The sequence below is a fragment of the Alexandromys fortis genome, unplaced genomic scaffold, assembly GCF_014885135.2.
Source record: "Alexandromys fortis isolate MF-2015 unplaced genomic scaffold, M_Fortis_MF-2015_v1.1 scaffold_36, whole genome shotgun sequence".
NCBI classification, from domain to species: Eukaryota; Metazoa; Chordata; class Mammalia; order Rodentia; family Cricetidae; genus Alexandromys; species Alexandromys fortis.
The window spans coordinates 11,512,630-11,537,951 of record NW_026067915.1 but is presented as its reverse complement, the minus strand read 5'-3'; the positions used below and the strand labels follow the sequence as shown (position 1 = coordinate 11,537,951).

The 25,322-nt window shown below is 42.9% G+C and overlaps 1 protein-coding gene across 1 annotated transcript in view; it reads right to left on the bottom strand.

Moving 5' to 3' along the window:
- Trank1 (tetratricopeptide repeat and ankyrin repeat containing 1) overlaps nucleotides 1-25,322 on the bottom strand; it is an 85,407-nt gene that overhangs the window by 28,358 nt on the left and 31,727 nt on the right. Inside the window, exons 3-11 of the mRNA XM_050139216.1 lie at nucleotides 24,666-24,816; nucleotides 23,562-23,680; nucleotides 21,622-21,705; nucleotides 21,252-21,390; nucleotides 19,706-19,837; nucleotides 16,488-16,658; nucleotides 5,275-5,529; nucleotides 3,684-3,860; nucleotides 228-3,104 (exon numbers count right to left, since the gene is read on the bottom strand). Of these exons, the coding sequence (XP_049995173.1) occupies nucleotides 228-3,104; nucleotides 3,684-3,860; nucleotides 5,275-5,529; nucleotides 16,488-16,658; nucleotides 19,706-19,837; nucleotides 21,252-21,390; nucleotides 21,622-21,705; nucleotides 23,562-23,680; nucleotides 24,666-24,816 (4,105 nt within the window). The remainder of the gene's footprint in view (nucleotides 1-227; nucleotides 3,105-3,683; nucleotides 3,861-5,274; nucleotides 5,530-16,487; nucleotides 16,659-19,705; nucleotides 19,838-21,251; nucleotides 21,391-21,621; nucleotides 21,706-23,561; nucleotides 23,681-24,665; nucleotides 24,817-25,322) is intronic.

The window sequence follows — 25,322 nt, the reverse complement described above, 5'->3', positions numbered from 1 at the left end:
CAGAACATTGTATACATAATAAATAAATTCTTTAAAAAAAGATTCATTTCTATCAAACCACATTTTCAGTGATCTATTTACAGATGAGTGGAGGCAAAAAAATCTAAGTTCTCTTATTTATGAACATATTTACTAGCAAACCTTGAGTCACCCACTTCTGATACAGACACAGCCCAAGGCCAATGCTCCAGCCCCTCCCCAGCAGATGAGCCTGAGGCTTGAGGTACCTGAGTGAGATCTGTAATTCTGGTACAGCTGGTGAATCCTCTTGGGCTTTCGAACAGCACACTGCTTATCTACTGTGTTTCTGCTGGCGTAGTGGAACAGAGAGAGCAGATCGCTGAAGCGGAAGGCCACACCCTTCATGATGCTTTGGGCGGTGTCTCCAGTGAGGAACATGGCATTGGGGTCATTGATGCATTTCATCAGCAGTGCCAGCTCTGCTTGGGTGAAATCCTGAATCTCATCACCATAGAGCTCATGGATGGACCAGGGGAGTACCCTGAGCTTTGACAGTCTCCAGGACAGGTTGTACAGGACATCTTCTTCATCAAAGTACCCTTTCTGGGACCTGATCTGCTGATACATGCAGAAAAGGCTGTAGATCTCACTCCGGTCTTCTTTGAAATTGGGGGATCGTTTCCTCCCTAACTTCTTATAGGCTTCCTCAGTCAGTCTCCCATGAGGACAACTAAGAGCCTCAAAAGAACCCTTCAGGAATGATTTTATTTCTTTCCAAATCAGTGCTGGGTTGTAGGAACTTCTCCCTTTGATCATTTTGGGCCATATCTCATTGGTGAACACCTCAAATGTCACATACACCCGAGGATCACTATCACCTGCATGTGTTTCTGTAGCTTTGTCCTCCTCACTATAGTTCCCATCAGCCTCAACCTCTTCATCGTCCTCTTCCCTGCTGGGGATGCTAAACTCTTCCTGTGTGGACCATCCTACAATGGTTCTTTTTAAACTTCCATCTTCATTTCTCAGAAAAAATGGTTTTGGCAGAGAAGCATCAAGCAGGAGGAGCAGCTGCTTGGAAGTCACAAACAGAGGGAAGTTCTCGTCCCTCAGGTCCTGGAGTTTGTGGACACTGGGATCCAGTGGTTTGTAGTGACTGGTGGCCTTGGTAGACTTGGTGAGCTCAATAAAATTCCTCTGCACCTCCTGGCACAGGACGTGGTTCTTGGTCACAAAGATCTGGTGCAGATGTTCCAGCTGCTGTGGGTGCTCTGGCACACATTCTTCTGCTACTTGGCTGTCCCCTGCTGGCTCCACTGTGGCTCCCCCAGCACAAGCTTCATTCTCTTGCTCCTCATCTATATTATCCATTGTTTCCACTTTAATGGAACTCTCCTCTTCCTCATCTTCTTCTTCCTCCCTACCTGTACCTTCTTTTCCGGGCTCTACTTCCAACCTTTTCTTTGGCAAGATCTGTTTTGATAGCAATGGGCTTCCTGCCTGCTCAGCTTTCTCCCAATAAATTTGAAATTTCTTCCAAAGCCTGTACAAGCAACAGGTTGTTTTTCCAGTGCCACTCCGCCCAATAAGGATGATGGGTTCCAAAGGCCGAGGGTTGAGGTCAATCACAGCGTACTCAAGCTCACCCACTCGGAATGGATACTCCACCGTTGCTGTCATGTCACTGAGGATGTTTAAGGCCATATTGGTGCTGAAGCTGTGGAACTTCATGATGTTGTACTCTGTCTCCACAGCACTGGCTGGGGGAAAGTATTCAGGATCTACCTGTCCTACACTCTTCTCAGCCTCTGTGTCTTCCACATAGCATCGGGGTATTCGCTTTTGGATTTTCATGTTAGCTGATACTTGCCCTTTGTTGATACCCTTCAGCTTCTTCCGGAGGACACAGGACAAACCGCGGGTATAGGCACTGCAGATGGCCATGATGGAATCTGACAGCTTACAGTGATCTAAGACAATGTCCCAGATGCGGATGATCTCCGTATAGACCCGCCCTGATTTTTCCAGGGAGCAGGCGCTCCGTTCCGCACCCATAATTTTCTCAGAGTTCTCACTGCACCGAGCAGAGAAATCAATGGCAAGCTCCCATAGCATCCTGGCACCCTTGTCCAGCTTTGCTTCAAAGAGTTGTATGTTTCCTTTTGAGTGCTTCAGCCTCTTCTGCAGGCCCTGGGTCCATTCACCATTCCCCAACTGCTGGATGGCGAGGATGATTTTCTTCTTTATAACTTTGGTCATAACCTTACTAGACAGCTTCTTCAGCATTTCTGAAGTGCACTCGATCTCCCAGGTCATGTTATCAAAGTCCTGCAGACAGGCCTCAATCTCCTGCATAGTCCAGTTGTCCTGATTATCACTGGCTACTCCCAATCTGTTACCTACAGGAACAAGCTGGGAGGCCCCTGGGTCTACCTGAGCAGGCCCATCCCCAGCCTCAGAGGCAATAGGGTTGTTTCTACTATAGTCAGAGCTTCCTATACTCGGAGTTCCCTGGAGTTTGTCTTTCTTCCCTTCTGTACCAGCTGCTACCTTGAAAGAGCCTCGCTGGGGATAGTCCTCTGGTAGAGACATATCCAACTCAACCTTTTGAATCAGAACTGTGATGTCCTGTACAAGGCGGTCTCTCAGGGAACGTGTCCTGATGGCTTCAGGCTCATGCCTGGTTACCTGAACATCAGGAAGAATCTCTGTGACTCCAGAGGAAAGGGTTTTGCCAGTGGCACCACATGGCAGAGACTTGAAGGGAGTTTGGGACTTGAGCTGAGACATCTGGCCAGGGGCAGAAGATCTGGAGAGCCTCCCCAGGTGGGCAGCAGGGTCTTGGCGGTTCTTCCGCCTATTCTCTGTCACAGCTTTGTTCCAGGCCAAAAGCAGAGCATCATTTTTCTTAATACGGTGCCGTATGCCTTTGCCTGCTTTGTTCTTCAGGTTGAAGTTAATGTCAAACTTCACCAGCAAATCTATCAGCTTCTTCGTGCGCTTCAACATACCCTTCTGGAAAAGGAGGTGCATCAGCGTGTTCCCATCGCTATCTTGAACATTAGGATTAAGGTAATAAAATTTGGTAGGGTTGGACAAGAATAAGTCCAACAGGTGGCTGAGGAAGTTAAAGCCAATGTCAGCTGAAAGAGACAAACAGAATCCTGTGAGTGCAAAGCCATTCTTCTCAGGGAACAGCAGGCCGTGGGCATGAAAGCAGTGCCAGTTTGAGGCACCATACAACACTGACCCTCTCCAAAGAGGTGATACTCATTAAATGATGCAATGTTCTTAACCAAGGTAACTTGCCCCACGGGGAATCTGGCAATGTGGCGGCAGTTTGGTTGTCACAATCAGGAAGGTATACTGGTAACCAATAAGCAGAGGCCATGTGCAAGATAGCCCCTGTCAACAAATAACCGCCAGCCCAGCTATCAGTGGTACCTCCTAAAATAACTTGATGATATTACAGCAACATCCTGTAAGTCAGGATTCTTGAAAAATGATAAAAATACATGGAAAGTATTTGTAAGCTACATACAACCAACTTGAGAATTTAAACCCCACTCCCACTATAATGAGATCATTCACCGTGACATTCATTGGTCATTTCTTTAGACCTGGTGAGGAAACAGGCCCTTTTCAGATGGCGTTTTCCCAGATAAGAGAGCAAAGCATCATTTCTAATATCCAGCTTCCTTCTCCAGAAATGGACTGCTCACCATTGATGTCCAGAAAGATGTGGAGTGCTGCGTGCAAAGGAGTGTCACCTTCCATGAGAGAAACACTACGCGGGTCAGCACCCTTGGTCAAGAGAAGAAAAGCCAAGTCGAAGTCCTCGTGTCTCAGGCACATGAGAAGTGGCCTGTCCTGGCTCTCCTGAAGACCCTCAGGCAGTGCTAGGATGGGAGTAGAATAGGGGAAAGAGGCAGAAAAAAGATCATCATGACCCTGGAAGGAGGTGGAGTCTGGCTCAATGAGAGGGGAAAGATGCTGATCTGACTTCCAAGATGTTCCCCCACCACATACACCCTTTCTGAGCAGTAAGATTTCCTGGGGCCTTAGAGAAAACCCTGCTCCTTCTCTGGCCATGCCCCTCCCATCTGTCCTGTCCCTCCTCTAGTCTTAGCACAGTTCCTACCACAAAGTGAGGACAGGGCACAAGAACAATGGAAACCTTAATGCTTTCTAACACCACCTGCCTGACACAGTCAGGAGTCAGGACCTGAGTATACTTCCTAACTCTTCACTTCTCCCCTCCCTGACACACCTCCACTCCACTCACCACCTCAGTCCAAACTCCCTTTGCGCTGCAGCCTCTAAAACCCCTTCCCTGAAGCAGCCCATCCCTGTAAATCTGCATCCCTGCTGTACTAGCACCTGATGCTGGAGATGTTTTGTGAGTGTTGGCTGGATCAAAGAATAAAACAGAATAAAATAAAAAGAATAAAAAATTCTGTCACAGCAGTAATTTCTGAGATAGCACACACAAGGAAAAGGCTTGAAGAAATAACCTGTAAAAGGTACTTCATCTCCCTGGGAGTGGAGCCAATACCTGGAGGCTCTGTGCTACATGTAGCACTGTCTAAGACGAGGATCAATGTGTTGCTATACTTTATAAAGGGCTACAACACAAAGAGAAAACCACAGAGCCAAGGAACTCTTCCAAAAGCCTGCACACACGAGCTCATTTAATATGCAAAGCAACTCTAAGAAATACAGATTGCTGTTATTCCTGTTATATAAACAGGTAAGGGCATGACAGCCTGCTCACTCAAGACCACACACCTAGTAGGGCAAAAATAGTGATGTAGGGAATTTGGGTAATAAGAGACTCTTATTTCTCAATTAGTTTTTTAAATTAAATCCAATCTAGCATAATGTACTGCACATTCTAGACACACAGCCACCAGTGCTCTTACTGGAGCATCCAATGTTTTCACCCATGAACTACTTGGCTGTTTCTCTATAAACAAGTACCATAAAGTCCCAGTCCATGATCGGGAAAGAATGCCACTCTTCAAAGGGTTGTATAAAATATCCAGGGCAGAAAAGGTCTAGACAAAAGCCAAGTGGAATTGACCAGTGTGATTAAGCCAGAGTCAAGGATTACATAGTGCTTCCCACATAAGAGAAAACTAGGAAAGGACTAACTGGGGTTCACAAGAATGTAGCACTCCTCAAGGCAGTTCGCTTAGCGGTCAAACATTCTTTAACCCCTCACTGTTTCCAAACAACGAGGTACTGGGAGAAAAGGATGACAATGTAGCTGAGCCTCTATGCAGATACCTCAAGGCCCTCAGGCACACTCACCTCCACTGTCAATCAGGCGGCTCAGAAGCTGGGTCTTCCTCTGGTCCCAGGAGCTGAGATGGGGAATGACAGTGCAGATGTCCAGGTCTGAAAGGTCACAGTCTTTGAGGAGGCATTTTCTGAGACGCGGCTGCCCGCTGACTTTGCGGGTGAGCAGCAGAAGGACTTCAGACCACTTTTGTCTCTCCAGTAAGAATTTGATGAAGGTATTGGCACAATCTCGGTTAACGTCACAAACCAGGCCAGCAGGAGTTTCTTTCAAAAATAAGAATAAACTATACTCCAAAACTGTTCATATGATTTCTCTTCCTCACCCAACTAAAATCCAACATATACACATAATTAAAATGGTTTATAAACCAAAACTTTTAAGCACTGTGAAAGTTTTATGAAGAAATAAATGTATTACTTTGGACAAGTCATTAACCACTAACAAACATCAGAACAGGTACTGACTCAGGCTTCAGGACCAAGATTAAAAATGTCCAGCAGAAAAGACAGAGCCTAGCCCACCGTCCAGAATTAAGATATGTTTGAAGACAAAATGTTTGGTTCAGAGCAAATACTTGAGTTAGGAAAGATCTGTGTTCAATTTTTCATAACATTGAGAGAATACTCTGTTCGGAAACACTGAAATACAAGGAAATATGAAAGAAGAGCTGAAAATCCAAACAGTGTCAGAGATGTGTTAGTCTTCAGTTCCTAACTGGGTCATGGGACACAGGATTTCAATCTGACTGCTGATGTCTAGAGATAAACTAGGAAGATCCTTTTTCATAATCTTGGTGAGTCTTAAGGTTAGGAAAAAATGTAAATAGATCCTTCAGTAAGGAGACTGCCAAACCTACTATATAAATGTATTGTATAGGTGAACCTGGAAAGTTGGCTCAATAGGGAAAGGCATCTGCCACCAAACCTTATGATTTGAATTTGATCTCCAAGACCCACATGATAGAAGGAATGGCTCCCATAAGTTTTCCTCTGACCTCTATATGCAAACTGTGCCCCCCAACCAATAAAGAAATATAATTTTAAAATTACAAAAAATAAGGAAGGCCAGTTAATTTTAATTCATTCCTTCTTTTCCTTTCTTTCCCTTTCTCCCTCAGTCCCCCTTCTTTTGTGGTTCTAGGGATGGAACCCAGAGCATTGTACATACAGGTATGCACTACCACTGAGCTATATTCATGACCCATTTTATTTTTGAGAAACTGAGGAGAGGAGGGAAGGGAAACTGAGACTGGCGTGTAAAATTACACACATACATACACACATAAAATAGAGCAAGAGAGAGAAAGGGGGAGGGGGTTCACACTGAGTTACACAGGCTGACTTCGAATGTACTATGTAGCCCAGACAGGCCTTGAACTCAAAATCCTCCTGCCTTAGACTACTAAGCAGCTGGTACTGATTACAGGTATGAGCCACTGATCTTTGCTAAATTTGAATTTCAAATGAACAAGCAATTTTTAGTAAAATTCATGTAATACTGTGGATATATTTACACAGAAAAAATGTTTATCTGAAATTCAAATTTACTGGGCTTCTGTACTTGGTCTGACGATCCTATCACTGAAAACGCAAAATAAGAATAAACCACTCCAAAAAAGGTTCCTATGATTTCTCTTCCTCCAACTAGAGCAGATGGGAGAAATGAAAAATTACCCAAATAAAAGAAACTTGATTTCCTTTTGCTGGCTTTTGCTTCCCATCTTTTTCTAAATCTTTGAAATGAATATTCATTTTAATGCAAGAGAAATGAAATATAGGCTAGTCTATCATCTTACTTTAACAAGGATCAGAAAAAGAGTATAAAGGCAAACTTTTCAGACAGATCTTTGCAGCTCTGACCTTCAGAAGCTGCTCCTGTCTTCCTGTAGCACCACACTCCCTGCCAGAGAGAAGGAGTCAGGCCTGAGTTAGCCAAGACAGTCCCTCTGAACACAGCTATTGGTTCAGCTGCTATGACCAAAAGGGAAGCAGGGGCGGGAGTATTCAAGTGTTGTAAGAAAGACATGAGTCCACAAATCCAAGCATGCTGGATCAGTCAAAGGGTAGAGACAGGATTTAATTCCACTGAAAGCAGGCCTGGGGACAGGATGGGTTAAAGAGAAAAGACAATGGGTTCATGATGTGGGAATGATTTCTTACTAATAAAGAAACTGCCTTGGCCCATTTTATTGGATAGAAAATTAGGTAGGCGGAGTATACAGAAGAGAATTCTGGGAGAAAGAAGGTTAGAGGAAGAGTCGCCATGATGCTCCCACTCCAGACAGACGCAGGTTAAGATGCTCCCTGGTAAGCCAGCTCATGGGCTACACAGAATATTAGAAATGGGTTAGAACAATATGTAAGAGCTAGCCAATAAGAAACTGGACCTAGCCGGGCCAGGCAGTGTTTGAAAGAATACAGTTTCCGTGTAATTATTTCTGGGTATAAACTAGCCATGCGGGCGGCCGGGTGCCGGGGACGCAGCCCTGCCGCTCCTATTTCAACAGATGGCGCCCAACGTGGGGCTAAATCCACTTAAAAACCTGAGAAGGCTTAAAAATAAGGGAAACAGAGTTTAACACAGATTTTTGCTGTTTTGTTGGTGACATGCTGTAGAGAGATTCCTGATTCAGCAACAGCAGCAGAGAAAAAAAGCTGCGTCATTTTAAAGCGCGGCTTCCTGGTGCTATGCTGCCAGCGTGAACTCTGGCTTTAAAGCATTTCAAGGCTTTTATGGGACTGGATGTTTCTGTTCCCACTTGGGATCGGAGGAGATTGCTCTGAGACCTGCCGATGGCTCAGCGTTCCCTGCCTACACCTGGGCAGATGGCGGAATCAGGCTTAGGCAGGCGGAAGAGCATGGCGGATTCCTGCTGCCATACAGAGACGCGTTTTCAGACTGCGCAGTGCTCTGCGTGTCAGATTTGGCTGTAACTTGGATAAAAAGAGTTTCTGTGCTGCACACTCAGTCTCAAAATTAAATTGCTGATTGCGGCTCCAATGTAAACTGCTGTTTGCCTGTAACTGTGCTCAGCTCAAAAGCACCAAATGACTCTGAGGCAGGAGCGGCTGCTCCTTGCTGAACTGTGCTGATCTCAGGCAGGAACTACCGTAATTACCTTAAAACCGTGCAGTTAAGGTTTAGACTGGGCAGGACACAGGCAGTACCGTATTACCTATACATGGTGCAACTTAAGTTTTTAAGAAATGCTTAACATTTTAAGAAATGCTCCTGGATAATAAAAAAAAAAATACAGATTCACAGTAAAACAGATTCAGACACCGTTGGATGAATGTACGTAGGCTTGGGGAAAAAAAGAGAATATAAAGAATAAAGTTAATGTCTTAAAAAGAAAAAGGGTAAAGTCTTTAAAGAGACAGAGTACAGAAGTACAGATAGTTATAGATTAAGAGAAATAAAGAAAAATAAGCCACGTAAAAATGAAAAATTCACAGAGAGTCTGGATTATGTACATTGTGTTTTCTTTAAAATTTTTGACTGTGAAGGAGCTAAGTACAAAGAGACATTTTATTATATGGGCTGCTAAGCTGAACCTGCACATATGTTCTAAAGGTATCTTGACTTCAAAATTTGGATCTAAGGATATGATGCTTTGGAGAGGGTCTTCTTTTGTTTCCACAGAGGATGTGACCCTATGGATTGCATCTATCCCGGTATGGTATGATAGACCACGCCCTCCTGAAAGGTTGCTGTGAACACCCTCAAAAAATTACTTCACTCAACTGCCAACCGAGATGAACCTGACACACAGGTTACACCCTAAATGATCTGATTAACAGTGCCCCCATTCAGCAGGAAGCAGTTTGGAGAGAAAAAACTACGCCCATGTTCCCAAATATTGTTTATAAATGTTCTTTTACATTTAAAGGGGGATATGATATAGATATGAATAATTTGCATTGGTATGGATTTTAAGGTCAATTTTGTTATATGTATATGTATTTTTGAACTTGATTAAGGTATTGTGATTATGTAGTTCACTTAAAATGTAATGTATAATTAGGAAATATAGGTTGTTAATGGATAATCATTGCTAATAGTTAAGCTTGTAGTCATGTTAGTTAGATTTTCTAGATATATAGAGATATATTTCAATTAGATAGGCATTCTTCATATCTTTCAAAGACTGCAGAATATGGCATTTAAAATATTTTAATAACTTAGGACTTTTCATGACAAGGAGACACGTCTGCTCCTGGCAGCACCAGCTACTTCAAGAGGAAGATGGGCATCGAAGAGGATCCTTATGGAGTTGGATAGTCATTTGGGCAAGAAACTGCTCTTGCCTGGACTGTTGCATAAACTGGACACAGAGAACCCTCAGAGAGAGGACTGCTGAACTTGCCTAAAGGTGAGATGGTCTTTCGGGGTTCCTGATTCATGAAAGAGTCTACAAGACATTCTACAGAACACAGCAGAAAGTGACTGAACTGTCTTTAAAATTTCCTGCTTCATGGAAATGTATCTGGATACCATGGGCCTGTAGGCCGAAGATGGATGCCCCAACGGTACAGAGGAACTTTGGGTGACTGTCCAGGCAGCGAGATGTCTCTGTCATTTCTAGAGTTTTCTTATTTCTTGTTTACTTAGATAATATTATATCCTTCTGGAGTCTTTGATGGAGTTGAAGAATAAATAGTTATAGTTTTCCTTAGTTATGATAAGAGATAAAATAGATATAAATATTGTAACTGTAATTCTTACTTGATAACTGTTTTGTTATATGTAATTTTACTATGCTAAAGTTAAAGCCTTTCTTTTTTGTTTAAACGGAAAAAGGGGAAATGATGTGGGAATGATTTCTTACTAATAAAGAAACTGCCTTGGCCCATTTTATTGGATAGAAAATTAGGTAGGCGGAGTATACAGAAGAGAATTCTGGGAGAAAGAAGGTTAGAGGAGGAGTCGCCATGATGCTCCCACTCCAGACAGATGCAGGTTAAGATCCTCTCTGGTAAGCCAGCTCATGGGCTACACAGAATATTAGAAATGGGTTAGAACAATATGTAAGAGCTAGCCAATAAGAAACTGGACCTAGCCGGGCCAGGCAGTGTTTGAAAGAATACAGTTTCCGTGTAATTATTTCTGGGTATAAACTAGCCATGCGGGCGGCCGGGTGCCGGGGACGCAGCCCTGCCGCTCCTATTTCAACAGGTTCAGGTGACAATGAAGCAATTGTGGCATTTCTAGCACATAAGTCACAAAGTATTTTTACAAACCACTGAAGTCAACGTTAGGGGAGGGGAGACGGATGAGTCGAAGGGAGCACGGCAGCACGCACAGCCCACAGAGAAGCTAAGAGGCCTGGGGCCACAGACATAGAACACAGAGCCTTGGGGAAGACTGTTGCCAGACTCCAGTAACTGAAGTTTTACTTTTACAACCTTGACTGAGTTTACATGACGATAGTTCAGGTGCCATGAAGTTCCAAGCCCAAAGGCTTTCTAAATGCAATTTGCCCAAAATGTCTGCATCTAAAAGATCTCAAAGGAGAGGGTCCCATCCTAGAGTCTGTGGTATCATTAATCCTTGGCCCATTAATATACAAAACTAGGCTGACCTTATATATACTCCAGTTTACCTACCCTCACCCTAACAGCTATTGGGCATGAGCATTTTAAGTGAAGGATGGTGGACTGTTTACTATGTAATTGGCCGCATAAGCTCATGGTGAATGGCACTATTAGGAGGTGTGGCTTTGTTAGAGGAAGTGCATCACTGTGGATCTTTGAGGGCTCATATATGCTTAAGCCACGCCCACTGTCTCAGACTGCTTCCTGTTACCTGCAAATCAAAGATATAGAACAGTCAGCTACTTCACCATTTCTGCCTGCCACCATGTCACACCATGATGATAAAGGACTAAACCTCTGAAAACATACGCCACCCTAATCAAATGTGTTTCCTTTATACGAGTTGCTATGGTCATGGTGTCTCTTTACAGCAATAGAAACTCTAAGACAGGCATATAAAAACTTCTTACAGCACCAGCTTTTACTGCCAGCACTGCAAAACACTTGAAGAACATTAGCAAAAGAGCCTCCATAAACCCAAAGTCAAAGTGAAGGCACTCCAACGTCAGGGGCACACATAATGGTAAAAGAGACCTGAGGGGTCCATGAAGAGCTACATTATCTGATATGCCTTCTCTATACACCTGGAACCCATTTTAACAAATAAAGTCAAACACCAGAAATACACACAGAGAGAGAGAGAGAGAGAGAGAGAGAGAGAGAGAGAGAGAGAGAGAGAGAGAGAGAGAGAGAGAGAGAGAGAGAGAGAGAGACAAGAATGTCCACATCAAATACTAGAGGAAGGATATGGCAACCACTTGTCAAAGACCCCTCATCCCCTGCCTGGTGGCCCATGCTGAGACAGAAAGTATGCATGGTGTTACAGAGACTGACTGCCTCTTCCCTGCTTCCTAAAGTGCCTATGGGCACACTAAGAGCTGCAGTAAAGAAGGAAAGCACTTCCTTTCCCACCAGGCTGATGGAGTTTGCTACTTGTCTCTCTGCTCCACACCTTTAAAAGTCTTTCCAAAAGTGCTGGGAGCCGATTTGAGTGGCTGCCATTACAAGATGGCATTTGCCCCCGGTCTCGCTTGATACCATAATAAAAGTTGCAAGTTCTTCCACCAGAAAACAGGATGAGTTGTTGTGATCTAGCTGCCCACACTTCCCCTGACCGGCAGGGGAACTTCCTTGTGGTCTGTAATTGACAGGGATGTTCCCCTACTTTCTTTCCAGCCGGGGGGAGCAGCTGCAAATCAGAGCTCAGGGCCCCTTGCTTTCTGCTCTCCCTTTAACCAAGAGGCTCCAATAAAACGTGATTTGAGAAGAATCCTCGTCAGGTGGCTGTTCTTTCCTGCTGGTCAGGGAGTTCGCCGCACAAAAGATCATTCCTCCCCCAAGAAAATAAGCATAAAAGTCAGATGAAAATGAACAGGCTCAAAGAGACAAAGCTGTATAGGAAACCCATGATTGCATGACAAAGACTAGTGAAGGAGGCAGTGCAGACTTCAGGGAGGCATACAATGTTACAAACAACACAAATACTTAGGGCTTCATAAATGTGGCAAGTGGTGTTCCTGGATTAAAGGCTGCAGGTGCCCTTTGATTAGCTAAATTTTCTCTTCCTGTTTTCAAAATGTTCACAGCTTAGTAAAAGACAAAAGAAACATCAGAAAACAAAGTTGCTTTTGCCCACAATTTTTTTTAAAATATGGCTATTAACTGAAACATAGTAAGAAAGACAGACTAAAAATACACCGAGGTGTAGTTAACAATAGATTGTTATTGTTACACAAAACTCCAGTTTTATAAAATATTTGAAGTCAAAATTAAAGGGAGTTTCTAAAGTTGTAAGAGAATTCAGAAGTCATCAAAAAGTAGAAATAGATCATCTCCAAAAGAGACTTTGTGTACCCCAATTCTATCACTCAAGGTATAAAAGACAAAACTAGTATGTTTTATTACACACAATTCAATCATCAAGCTAACATATCAATCCCATTTTATAAAAGAAATATAAAAATATAACTGCTTAGAATACAAGACTAAATGATCACTTCATGGATACTTTCCTGGTAGGTGAATTTGTAGAAAATTAACATTTTCTTTCCTACATTTCATGCATTTTTTTTAATTGGCTCACAAAAAGGAGGAAAATATAACTGATCCTAGGTCAATGCCCCAGTTTGCACTAAGTGAAAAGAAGCAACCCCCTCCCAGTATTGAGAGAGCATAGCAGAAGAGCACCCAGCTCTTCCAGAGCCTGGATTCAAACTCACAAGGCAAAGCCTCAGGAGGCAGGGAGGAAAACACAGGCAGCCAGGGACAAAGACTCCATCTTAGTCCTCCTGGTCCTAAGAAAAGGCCTAGCAACAACAAACAAAGCAAGTGGACATGGTGCCACCTGGTGGTGGCCACCAACAGCTGTCAAAAACAATTTTATAATCTTGACTGACCAAGATTAAAGCTTCATTGTTCAAAATAGAATTCCTCTGTGACTGGTGAGAGATGCCAAATCTAGAGTCCCCTCTGAACCTCCCAAATCCCAATCTGCATGCACACAATGAGAAACCTCTGGTCTTGAGAAGAGTAGAAATGTTTAGCAAAATCATTTGTTTCCCACGTGATACCAAAGGCTGCCCTTCCAAAGAGCTCAGTACCACTACCAGTAAACAGGGTACACGACTTTGGAAAGAGTAAATGGAGAAAGCCCCTTTGGTTCTATTCTGTAGCTTGTTCATTCCCCCAGGTGGAAAACAAATACTTGTTCTAACAGGGCTGCTCTCAGGACCACCTGTGCAAACACCAGCATGTATCAGATCAGACTGATCAAGATGAAGATCAAGCAGCCTACAGGAGGAGCCACCACAAACTAGAACCTTATTTGTCCTCGCAAATGATGAGAATGAGGAGGTAGGGTGCACACAACTAAAGTTTAGATTCATCTTCATGGCTGTGCCCCAACATTCTTTTCCTTTGGTTCTTCCATCTTCTCCACTTCTACTTGAACAGAAAGGCCTCTTGAAGGGCTTAAATCTAAAAGCAGCCAGATATAGTGACAAGTAACTTACTTACATAAAGTCTAAATAAATAAAAGTAAATCTTAAGTTCTCCAAACCCATAAGTCATATACATCAATAGCCATATGTGACTAATAGATATCACATCAGACTAAAGGAATGTAGAACACTTCCATCTCCTCAGATGTTACATTACATAGAGCTGATCTAGAAAATTATCCAACTGTCTCCTTAGTTTTTAAAATCATACTACAGGAAAAAAATCTTAAAAACAAAATACATGTATACAACTCCATGCAGCTATATACGTTCAAAGGAGCAGTGTGGCAAATGTTCCCACGCAGAGTTACATTCATGGACAGGCTCTATCTAGGAACACTTTGGTAAACAGAGAACTCAACAATCCCTTTCTGACACTGAATTCCTTTTCTTGCTTGATTGCATCTTGCTGGGTTTTTCTTTTCACTTTTAATTCTTTATTTCTCAACTTTCTTTCGCTATTCCTTCAGCATAGCAAGAAATATCCTCATGATCAATGTTTTGAAACATCTCTGCATAATCTATATCTGTCAACAAGAATTTGGTTCAATGAGAGCTGGAGCCAGGGAGAACTGGAGCCAATGAGAGCTGGAGCCAGGGAGAACTGGGGCTAATGAGAGCTGGAGTCAATGAGAACTGAAGCCAATGAGAACTAGAGCCAGAGAGAACTGGGGTCAATGAGAACTGGGGCCAGGGAGAACTGGGGCTTTAGACTGGAGCAACCACTGTCAACTAGACTACCTGGGAAGCCAACTAGAAATCCTGGAATACTGCACATTCATTCCTCTTGTACCTGCTTCTCTGCTAGCAAGCACAACTTAGCTCTGATGAGCACAATGGAAGCCAGCATAGAGTTCATTGAGCTTCTCCTGGTTCCAAAACCTGCCTGCTTAATTAATGTCAAGGAGAAGGAGGAAGGCTATGTCAAGGTTAGGGTGCGACTCAGAGGTGGAGAGAGCACTTGCTTAGCAAGGACAAGTCCCTGGGTTCCAACCCCATCATCACAATAAATTAAAGCCTGTCTCAGATGACATGTCTTTAGGGTTAGATGATATTAAAAGGTCCCATTAAAAAAAGTAATTCAAGCAATTCTAAGAAGATAAGAATAATAATTATGCAAACACGTCAACCACTTCCTATTAACTAATGGTCCTTTTTTATTATCGCTTTTTTGTTTGTTTGTTTTTGAGACAGGGTTTCTTTGTGCAGCTTTGGAGCCTGTCCTGGAACTAACTCTGTAGACCAGGCTGGGCTCGGACTCACAGAGATCTGCCCACCTCTGCCTCCGAAGTGCTAGGATTAATTTTGTTATCTTAAAACTTCCAAATTCATAGGCAAAACTTTAGATTTCTAAAATTGTATGAAGGTCATTCTGAAATCGAGATTATATAAACAAGTTATCAAAAAGCACATCACAATGGCTGATGAATTAAACTATCCTACAAATAAAATGATAGGAGATATTTTCCCTGAGCTAAGAAAGACAGATTAAAAGGAACCAGCAAGTACCACAAAAGAATAAGACCTCTACCCTGATATGTCCCAAGGAAATTTGAGAACTCGAGGCTAGATAATGTTCTAGAAAAAGAAATGACTAACATCAGACTTCTGAACAGTGGAAACAGGGGTTAAAAGGAAATTAAATATTTTTTCAAAGTTGTCACATAATTTTATAGAATATTGTCTAAAACTAAAGAGATGATATATTTGCTAATACCAGAAAAGGTTGCCACTAAATGATGGCAGGTTACTGATGGAGAAATACAGCCTAACTACAAAGGGTAACAAGAGGGGATAGCAAATTGCTATCAATAAAATAGAATAACTATATCCAAATTATCAATCGATATGAAGATAAAGACATTTTCATAAACTCCTTATTTTGACCACCCATGCCTCCTCCATGAAAAACTTCTCTCGAGTAGGCAGTCTTACAAATCGAGAAAGAAATCAATAGAAGTATAAAAGTCATACATGAGTACAGGAGCTATCAGAGAGCACTGCCTAAAGAGGATCACATTGAAAAAGCAACGGTTTCAAAACAGTTGATGATTCACTTCTGTGGGCCCAGCCATGCCACTTATGGTAGGAAGAATAATATCTTATACAATCACACTACCCTGAAAATGCCACCCACTGGTTTCCAATTTTAGAATCAACCCATAGATGAAGCAGGGAAAACTTAAGGAGTTAAGGATAGAAGATAAATAATACAAACGACATCACCACACAAGCCCAGCAGTAGAACTGGAACAACCATCCACTCTTACACTGCAGTCTCTACAAATCAACAGTCAAGAAATAGAGGTGTAAGTTTATTTTGAATTGTCAGCAGTGATCATTTCTGAGCAGTAGACTTAATTTTGGTTGTCTTCTATTCTGCATGTTTTTCCCTTTTTCCATGTGCATACATACTGTTGAAATGTAGACCTAGAAATGTTCCAAGAACACTAGAGATGCTCTATAAGAGTTATCTCATTCTGTCATTACAAGCACATTTTCTGAACAGTGAGGGGAATGATCTCAATTCCATCTACACGTACAAGGAAAAGATAAATTAATTTGCATCTAATGTCCAGAACCAGTTCCCTAACACCTCCCCACAAAAATAAATTCACTGTGCTGTACCTGATAGGCCCTTAGAACTCGAAGCCAGCTTTTCCAGGTGACTGTTAATTTTCTCAATTGCTCTGAAGTTCTTGTTCCTCTTCAGAACATCCACAGGAGACCGAGAGTGTAGATCTAGCAGAGTAGGGTCTGCTCCAAAGCTCAGTAGCATCTGCACATCTTCTGTTTGTCCTAGGGCAGGCCAAAACGAAAAGGGGGGATGCTCATGGTTCCTTCTATAAGGAGATGTCCCCATGAGTGCTCAGGGACTCGGGTTCCTCTTATTTAGGAACCTAAACTGACAGCCTTAGGCAGTCCACCCAACTGCCCCTCTCAAAGCAGGGAGTCCTGGTGTGGAGTGGGAAGGACAATAGCTTTTAAGAGGTTCAGAAGTGCACTCCTCTCTACCTTTCTCCCCTCTCCTTGGCAACAAGCAAAGAGAGGGGAAATCTGGTTACTAGGCAACAGTTACAGCTGTAAGGATAAGAGCAAGCTGTGACTTCAGATTTCTTTATCCTCTGGGGAGGAAAGAGAATATTGCTCCAGAAAAAAAAATAAATTATTTATATATAAAATATACATATATTTTACACTACACACTACACACACACACACACACACACACACACACACGAGCCTGTCTGGTGATATAAGAAAAAAGTAGCAACTGCTTTGGCATCAGGGTTTTCTATTGTTGTCATTGTTACCACTCTCTAACCTTCTGGCTATCAGCTCCATTTGAGCTCTGATATACCTATCTGACAAGCATCAAGGTGTCTCAGTGATCACAGATTTGACACGTTTCGGATTGAAACAGGTATGTCCCTGGGGAGCACAGGACTTAGGCAGGTACAGAGAATTAAATGTGTTAGCCTTCAACTCCCCCATGTAATATTCACTAAAGCTTGCTGTCTGACAGGGATCTCTAAGCCAGTGTCTGTCAGGTTGCTCACGGTGCTGTCTTCTCCCATCTCTGTACTCACAGCTGCTTCTCTCACCATGCAAAAATTAAAAACTTATACTTCCTATCCATCAAGATCTTAGTGTGGTTGGCACAATACTAAGCCCTAGGAGTCCTGATTCATGGTGTTTGTATACCCAATCATGTATTTATAAATTTAGGTACTTCGGTAATGAGATTAAGACAGATTATCCAGTTAGGCATGACCTAGTTATGAGAGTCAGGTGCCAAAGTTCTGACGATCATACAGGAAAACCAATCATCGAAGATTCAAAGATGAGAGGCACTTAATGCACCAGTTCTCTCCTTCTGGTTTTAAAGGTAGAGGATGCCACAGACTGACTATGTGTGGCCCTATGGAAACTCAGAGCAACTTCTGGAAGACATTCAAAAAAGAAAATTGAGACCTTAACCCAGCATCTTAGATTCTGCTCCACCAAATATGCCTGAAACCAGACCTGGAATTCCAGATGAGACATAGCCAAAGCCAACAGTTGAATTCGGCCTTTCTGGAAAACCACCAGAAGACCCAGTCCCACCAGGCCAGACTACTGACCCACAACAGTCTGTGAGTAAAAAATGTGTGTCAAACAAAGGAAGGGAGTGTCACTACAAGTCCCCACATTGTCAGTACTTTGTTACCCAGCACTGGGAACTAAAGCAATTATAAACAAGGGAGGTTAAAAACTTCCTACCTGCAGGGTATCAGATGGTCAACGAAAACTAACTGGGGTTTGTTTCAAAAGGCTTTACATGAGCTGGCAAGATGACTCAGCAGGTAAAGGCACTTGCCACTAAGACTAACAACCTTAGTTCAACTCTGGAACCCATATGATGGAAGAAAGAGCATCAATTCCCAAAAGCTGTCTTCTACATACACACATCACACACACACAGTGTTGATTAAAAAAGAAGAAACAGAAGAAGAAGGAGGGAGGGAGGGAGGGAGGGAGGGAGGGAGAGAGAGAGAGAGAGAGAGAGAGAGAGAGAGAGAGAGAGAGCAAGAAAGAAAGAAATCTCTATTTCCAATGTTGCTTGCCATCAAAAGATCACAGCTTAGTCTCACTCACCAAATCTGCTCCAGATGATAATACACCTTGTGGGAACTCCTTTAAGATAGCGGCCCACGTAGGACGTGGTCATGCACTACAAGTGCAGACAAAAAGTAGGTGCAGCCCTTCTTTTCTGCTGGAGTCAGTTCCAGTTCTCAGTGTACACAAAGAACTGCGATCGCTACCCTTACTGTGAGTTTAATCCCCAAATAAATAAACCTTTGTTATACTCCATTCCGGGCTATTGTGGTACTCTTTGATACTACTACACCACCAAGCATAAGTGCCACCATCCCTGCCACCTCCATTCCACTGACACTGAGAATTCATTACCATTGTAGAAAACAAAAATGTTCTGTATTTGTTTGAGACAGGATCTCACTATGTAGAGCAGACTGGCCTCAAACTAAAAAGATTTACCTGTCTCTGTCTCCTCAATGCTAGGATTAAATGTATGTGCCACCACACATGATGAAAAAAAAGTTTTCTTACATAACCAAGAGAAAGTACAAAATGATGGGTCTGAGAGTTTGGGGGAAGAGAGTGTCATCAAAGAGCTCAATGGGAGTGAGCAGCTTTCCTCCTTCAAAGTCTAACAAGGCTTTTCATGTCACAATAACCAACTTCTCCTCAGCTATGCCAATCTCTCTCTCCTACATGTGGCCTGTATAGCACTGTGTTGTATAATAGGATGTAATTCCCACGTTAGGTTCTAAGGGCCATGAAGACCGTGGTGGTTGCCTGGTTCACAGGTCTGGCATAGAATAAAGGCACTTTGTAGCACACAGTAAGGAAGTATGTAGAGTGTAGCCAGAAGTCTAAGTTCTTGAGTCATTTTTTTTAATATTTATTTATTATGTATATAATATTCTGTCTGTGTGTACGCCTGCAGGCCAGAAGGGGGCACCAGACCTCATTACAGATGGTTGTGAGCCACCATGTGGTTGCTGGGAATTGAACTCAGGACCTTTGGAAGAGCAGACAATGCTCTTAACCGCTGAGCCATCTCTCCAGCCCCAGTTCTTGAGTCATTTAACCCCACAAAAGCCACTTGAAAGAGCCCAGTGATTCTCCCCTCACCTACCTCCTTCCTGCTTACACCTGTTTTCCCAGTCATAGTCAGTTCAAGGCAAAGTCTGGTCTTCTGAGTCTGCCATGTGTGGGTTTTCTAATGTCTGCAAGCACTGGACCCACAACACGATTTCCAGCATAATAGCTCTACTCACGCTTGATGGAGTAGCCTGGGAAGTGAGCAGCAGCAACATGCAGGACAGTGCAGCCAGCTTCGTCTCTGTGGTTGATGTGGCCTTTCCACTCAGGCTTGTGCTCCATTATCCACCTGAAAAGCTGATTTTCTCCTGGACAGAAATAAGTTGCAAATATTATTTCTACATAAAATTAAGAAAGCAAATCAACTATATGCTCCCCCTAAGGGATCAAAATGGGGACTATAGCACACATTTCTATTCTCCAGCAGAAGGTATGAAGAAAAGCAGGTGTTTTATTATAATCTCAGGTTAGGTACCCTAGAAGGCTAACAGGAATCTTACCCATGTAGCTTACTGAGGGGAGAAACTTGGGAGTAAAGGGGTGAACAAGGCAGAGCAGGGCAGGGGAAGGAGCTAAGCAAGGGCATGGCCTAAGCTACATCTGGTTCCAGCTATTGTACAGAGGAGACAGGACGGAGTCTTGACCTTCAGGGCATAGGCAAATTCTAATCTTCACATGTCTCCTCATTTAAAAGTTGGGTCCAGGATTAGACTGCTTTTAGTCAGGCTTTGCCGTTACATATTTGTCTACAAATCCCTGTGTAAGAGGAAGAATGGCATCGTGTAAAAAATCCCAAGTATATCAAGTGGATAATGGTGGAGTACAAATAAAGGACAGAAGAAAAAGTCCCAAGCAGTGCCACCCCCAATCCCCTCCATGAAGACGACACAGCCTAGAAGAGCTAAACAGAGCTCTCTAGGCTCCTTCTGGTCCAGGAAGATCAAACTTACACCTCCCAAAAAACACAAGTTTCTATCTTAAGTGTTGGTATGAGTGTTTGTGTGTTAATGACAGACTCAAATATTTAATTTTGTAAAGCAAATGATAAAGCTTTAAGGAATCTATTTTATGAAAATGGAAGTTCTATTAGGTCTAGTGGAACCTGCCTGTAGTCCCAGCTACTGTGGAAGCCAAGGCAAGAGGAAGATAAATCCAAGAGTAAATTAAAAGCCAGAGAGAGAAACTAACAAAACACAGCCTCAAAATTAAATAGGTGTGAGATGAGAGTAACTGAGTGGCAGACAGCCTGCGTAGCATGTATAAAGGCCTTTTTTCTTTACTAAGGGGGGGAGAGGGGGAAGAAAAGAACGGGAAAGAGAGTGTGTGCAGTCCTTGGCAATATAACCAACTGTTAAAGTATCAGTTCATGGTCCTTTCAAGGATCCTCCAGTCACAGTCCCAAAACACAGTTGCAGGCCCTCCGGGCTACACAGAAAAACATGCTGAGGGTCAGAGCCAGACAAGCTACCTCTTTCATAACAGTTCTCTCTTCCAATCCATATCTGGAGCTCTACTCTTCTGTCTAGACTTTAAAAACACAAGATCTTTGCAAGCTGAATCTCTGTCAACTACTCAGTGCCGGGAGAAATAAATATGCTTTGTCCTCACCAAAAACCAGAATCGCTTGGATAGACTGCCTTCAAGTAGCTCAACTCTGGGCAGAGTCCTGTGCCTCTGAGCTGTCAAGAAGCTAGGTAGGTATGCAAACAGGAGAACACTCACTTGCTTGGATGCAGAGCCGCATGAGGGTATGGAGAGGGCTGGGTCCTATGGTTTCAACATTTGCACCAATGGAGATGAGCCACTGAACCAGCTTGGGCACTTGCTCCATTTTCTCATAAAGCCCGATGAAGACATACTTCTTGAAAAAAAAAAACAAGACACACAAGCAGAGTCGTGAAAGTTACTACATCAATACAAAACTTAAGTTCCTTCAACCTCGCAGTTTTGAATCTGTAAAACATGAGTTAACTATTCTCAGCCCAAGAGCACCATAAATAACACATCTACAATGAAGCAGCTACTGGGGAAGTCCTAAACACAACTAACATGGTCTCCTATAAAGGCACATTTCTAGAATTGTCCCCCTTACCTCAAAGAGGCTTTTCAGTGACAGCTCAGAGACATGGATATTGCTTGGTATCCGGTCTTTCTTTGCGGACAACAGTAGAAATGACTGCTTGCAAGGAAGAACAAGAAAAGGTTGGCATAGCAATCTTCTCCATGACTTAGTAAAACAGAAAGGTTATTATTGTATGACCCAACAACAACAACAAACAAAAACTAGCTTCATCTACTTTTTAAGATACCTACAAAGTTTGTCAGACTAAGCCATGATAACCAGTCTCTCTGTCTAGCCACCTTCCTGGCTGACTGTAAGCAAAGCTCTTTCCACATTCCCTCACAACCTGCTAAAGACAAGATTCTCTAATATCAAACATCTTAGCAGGAGATGAGGGCAGCCTGGTGTCACACAAACCTAAAATTCCAGGCTCTGTATAACCATGCCTAGAGACACCTCTCCCATACACATCCTTGCCATTGAACTAGGAGTGTAGAAACTGAGACTAAGGCCATATTTTGCTTCTAGATCCTTTCAGCTTGGTGTACAGTTAATGCTCGCCTTCCAGAGGCCCACTGTCCATGTACAGCCCTGAGCCATGTAATGCACTGAGGACTCTGACAGTCAAGACTGCTGGCCTGGCTTTTAAGATGCCTCAGTCTCCAGTACTTGAAAACGACCTAGACATCACAAAGCTAGGATGTTGGGCCTGCCCCCTTGGGCTGGATTCTTGAACCTTCCCTTGATTGTGTAGGATGAACATGTCAGATTATTATAAAGATCCTTAGCTCAGTAGTTAGAGATTGCTCAGTGGTTAAGAATACTGGCTGCTCTTCCTGATGATCAGAGTTCATTTCCCAGCACCCATATGACAGCTCACAACCACTTATAACTTCAGTTCCAGAGGACCTGATGTCTTCTTCTGCACTCCTTGAACACCAGGCAAACATGTAGTACACAGACATACATACAGGCAAAAAAAATCATATGCATTTAGAAAGAAAAAACTTGTTATCTCACTGCTTAGGATATTGTAAGACTTCAACACACACTAGCAGATTAACACCCGCTTAACCATTCTTTTTAAATTTTCAGCAAAACCCTGAGAAAAAAAAGTAAAGTAACTTTGTATACTGCAACTTACAAATGAAAAGCTGATATTCAAAGGAGTAAATCTGAGATCTAAGTAGTAATTAGATGATTAAGGCTCAAGGACACCGCCAGCCTCTTTTAGCTGTTATTCACCAATTAGCAATTTCTTTCTTTCTTTTTTTTTTTTTTTTTTTTTTTGGTTTTTCGAGACAGGGTTTCCCCCTAGTTTCTAGCGCCTGTCCTGCAACTAGCTCTTGTAGACCAGGCTGGCCTCGAACTCACAGCTCGAACTCACAGAGATCCGCCTGCCTCTGCCTCCCAAGTGCTGCGATTAAAGGTGTGCACCACCACCGCCTGGCCCAATTAGCAATTTCTTAAAACTACACAGAAACCTTGAGTTGTGAAGACGGCTCCTTTGGTAAAGTGCATGTAAAGTAAAGGGATCTAAGTTCAGGTCCTAAGCATCCACTTAAAAAGCCAGGCACAGAAACAGAAACAGCGGGACAAGAGAAGACAGGTCAATCTCTAGCCTAATGATGAGCTCCAGGTTCAGTGACAGATCCTGTTCAACAAAATAAGGTGGAGAGTGACTGAGTAAGGCACTCCACATCAACCTCAGTCCCTCCCCAAGCACCACACACACACAAACACATGCCCATGCATCTGCATGCACATATGCACACACAAAGAAGTACACATCACATACACTATACATACCAGAGGCCATCCACACAGAGAATAAATAAAAATATATGTTTTTAAGAAGCTATTCTGGTATCAAGATAAAGAAATAATACATTAATTCCTTTGGTATCATGAGAAGAAATGATTTTAAAAGAGTGTGTTTTCCTAGTGTGAGAGCCACCTCCTGTACTCACATGCCATAATCCTTTCTTTGCCAACTTCTCTATTACAGATTGCCACACTTCTGTTGAAAATCCAGCATTGAAAATATGATCAAAGCAGGGCAAGAAACTCTGTAAAACAATGGAGTCACCTGAAAAAAAATTCCATAGTTTAGAAACTTTCAAGTGAGCGAAGTCTAGAGCCTTGAGGAAATGTTCCCCAATGAAGACCACATAAAGTCAAAAGGTAAGTTAAAGACCTCAGGAGGAATACTCACTTCAAAGTATAAAGTTCATTCTGACTGAATGGGTAACAATCATTTTAAGTTTGCCCAGGGCTGGATACTGTCAGCGCAGCAGACTGCAGCATCTCTGGCAAGGGATGTAATACACAAGTTCCCTCTGAGTCCAATTGGAATGAGCAATAAGGTCTCTGATCCCTGGGCAAGGAGTGTCACAGCTATGATGCCAAACACACGTTGTGAGGCATCACAGGACCTTCCATCATCCCTCTAGGTTAATTTCATAATAAAAAAGGTGTCAATGGAATGGTACAGCATATGAATGCTTGCTACACAGTCTGAAAACTTAAGAAAGAAGATAAATACACACTGAGATGCATAGCGTTATTTAAAAAATAATTTTAGCAGGATAGAGAAAAATACTTGAAAGTCACAGAAAAGAACAAAATCATCTAACACAAGTTTAGTAAGTAGGAAATCTCTACCCACCAACAAAGGAAACTTACAGGCTATAAAATAAGACTCCAAGCCGGGCGGTGGTGGCACACGCCTTTAATCCCAGCACTCGGGAAGCAGAGGCAGGCGGATCTCTGTGAGTTCGAGGCCAGCCTGGTCTACAAGAGCTAGTTCCAGGACAGGAACCAAAAGCTACGGAGAAACCCTGTCTCGAAAATCAAAAAAAAAAAGACTACAAAAGCTTTAAGTCATTAAAGTAATCAGACTTTCCTGTTTTTACAAAGGTACAAGCCACTGAAGTTTCCAAAATGCTTTCTGGTAGGACCAATTTCATTCCAACTGAATATTCTAGTCCCAAAAGAACACCCTGAAGTCATTTTCCCATGAGGCATTTGAAGTAAGTGACAGGTTTAAAATACTTTCTCCCAGTTTGACTTACTGCTCAAAGTTGTGAAGATTCCGACAAGGAAATCAGGAACCTGCACTTGGTCTGAGGTTCTCTGCAAAAGTCTCAGACCCTCAAAAAACATGCGAGCAGCTTCATAAGGCTGGAGCAAGTGCAGCAAGGAGTAACCAGCCCTGTAGTAACCCTGGAAAAGAACAAAGTAAAGCTGATGTTCCAATGCCTCTGACCTGCACCCACGGCAGGAAAGAAAAGCAAGACTGCAACGTGAGGATCCTACTCCAGAAGCCTTCATTGTGTTCAAAGAAGCTCTCCCCTCTTCTCTCACACTCACTCTCTCTGATTCTCTCCCTCTCTCTCCCACCCGTGTGTGTGTGTGTGTGTGTGTGTGTGTGTGTGTGTACGAGACAGGGTGGGGGGGAGGCTTGTGTGGAAAGCAGAGGTCGAATTCAGGTGTCTTCCCCTATTGCTCTCCACCTTACTATTTTTTAACAAGATCTCTTACTAAACCATTCCAACAAGACTGAGCAGATGACCAACCAGTCCCCAGGATCCACCTATCTCCCTCTCCAACTAGTGATGGGGTTACAAGCATGGGAGTACTGGGGGTCCAGACTGAGGTCCTCATGCTTGCATAGCAAGCACTTTCTCCCCTGAGTCATGTCCCCAGTCCCAAGAAGAGCTTCTAAGATG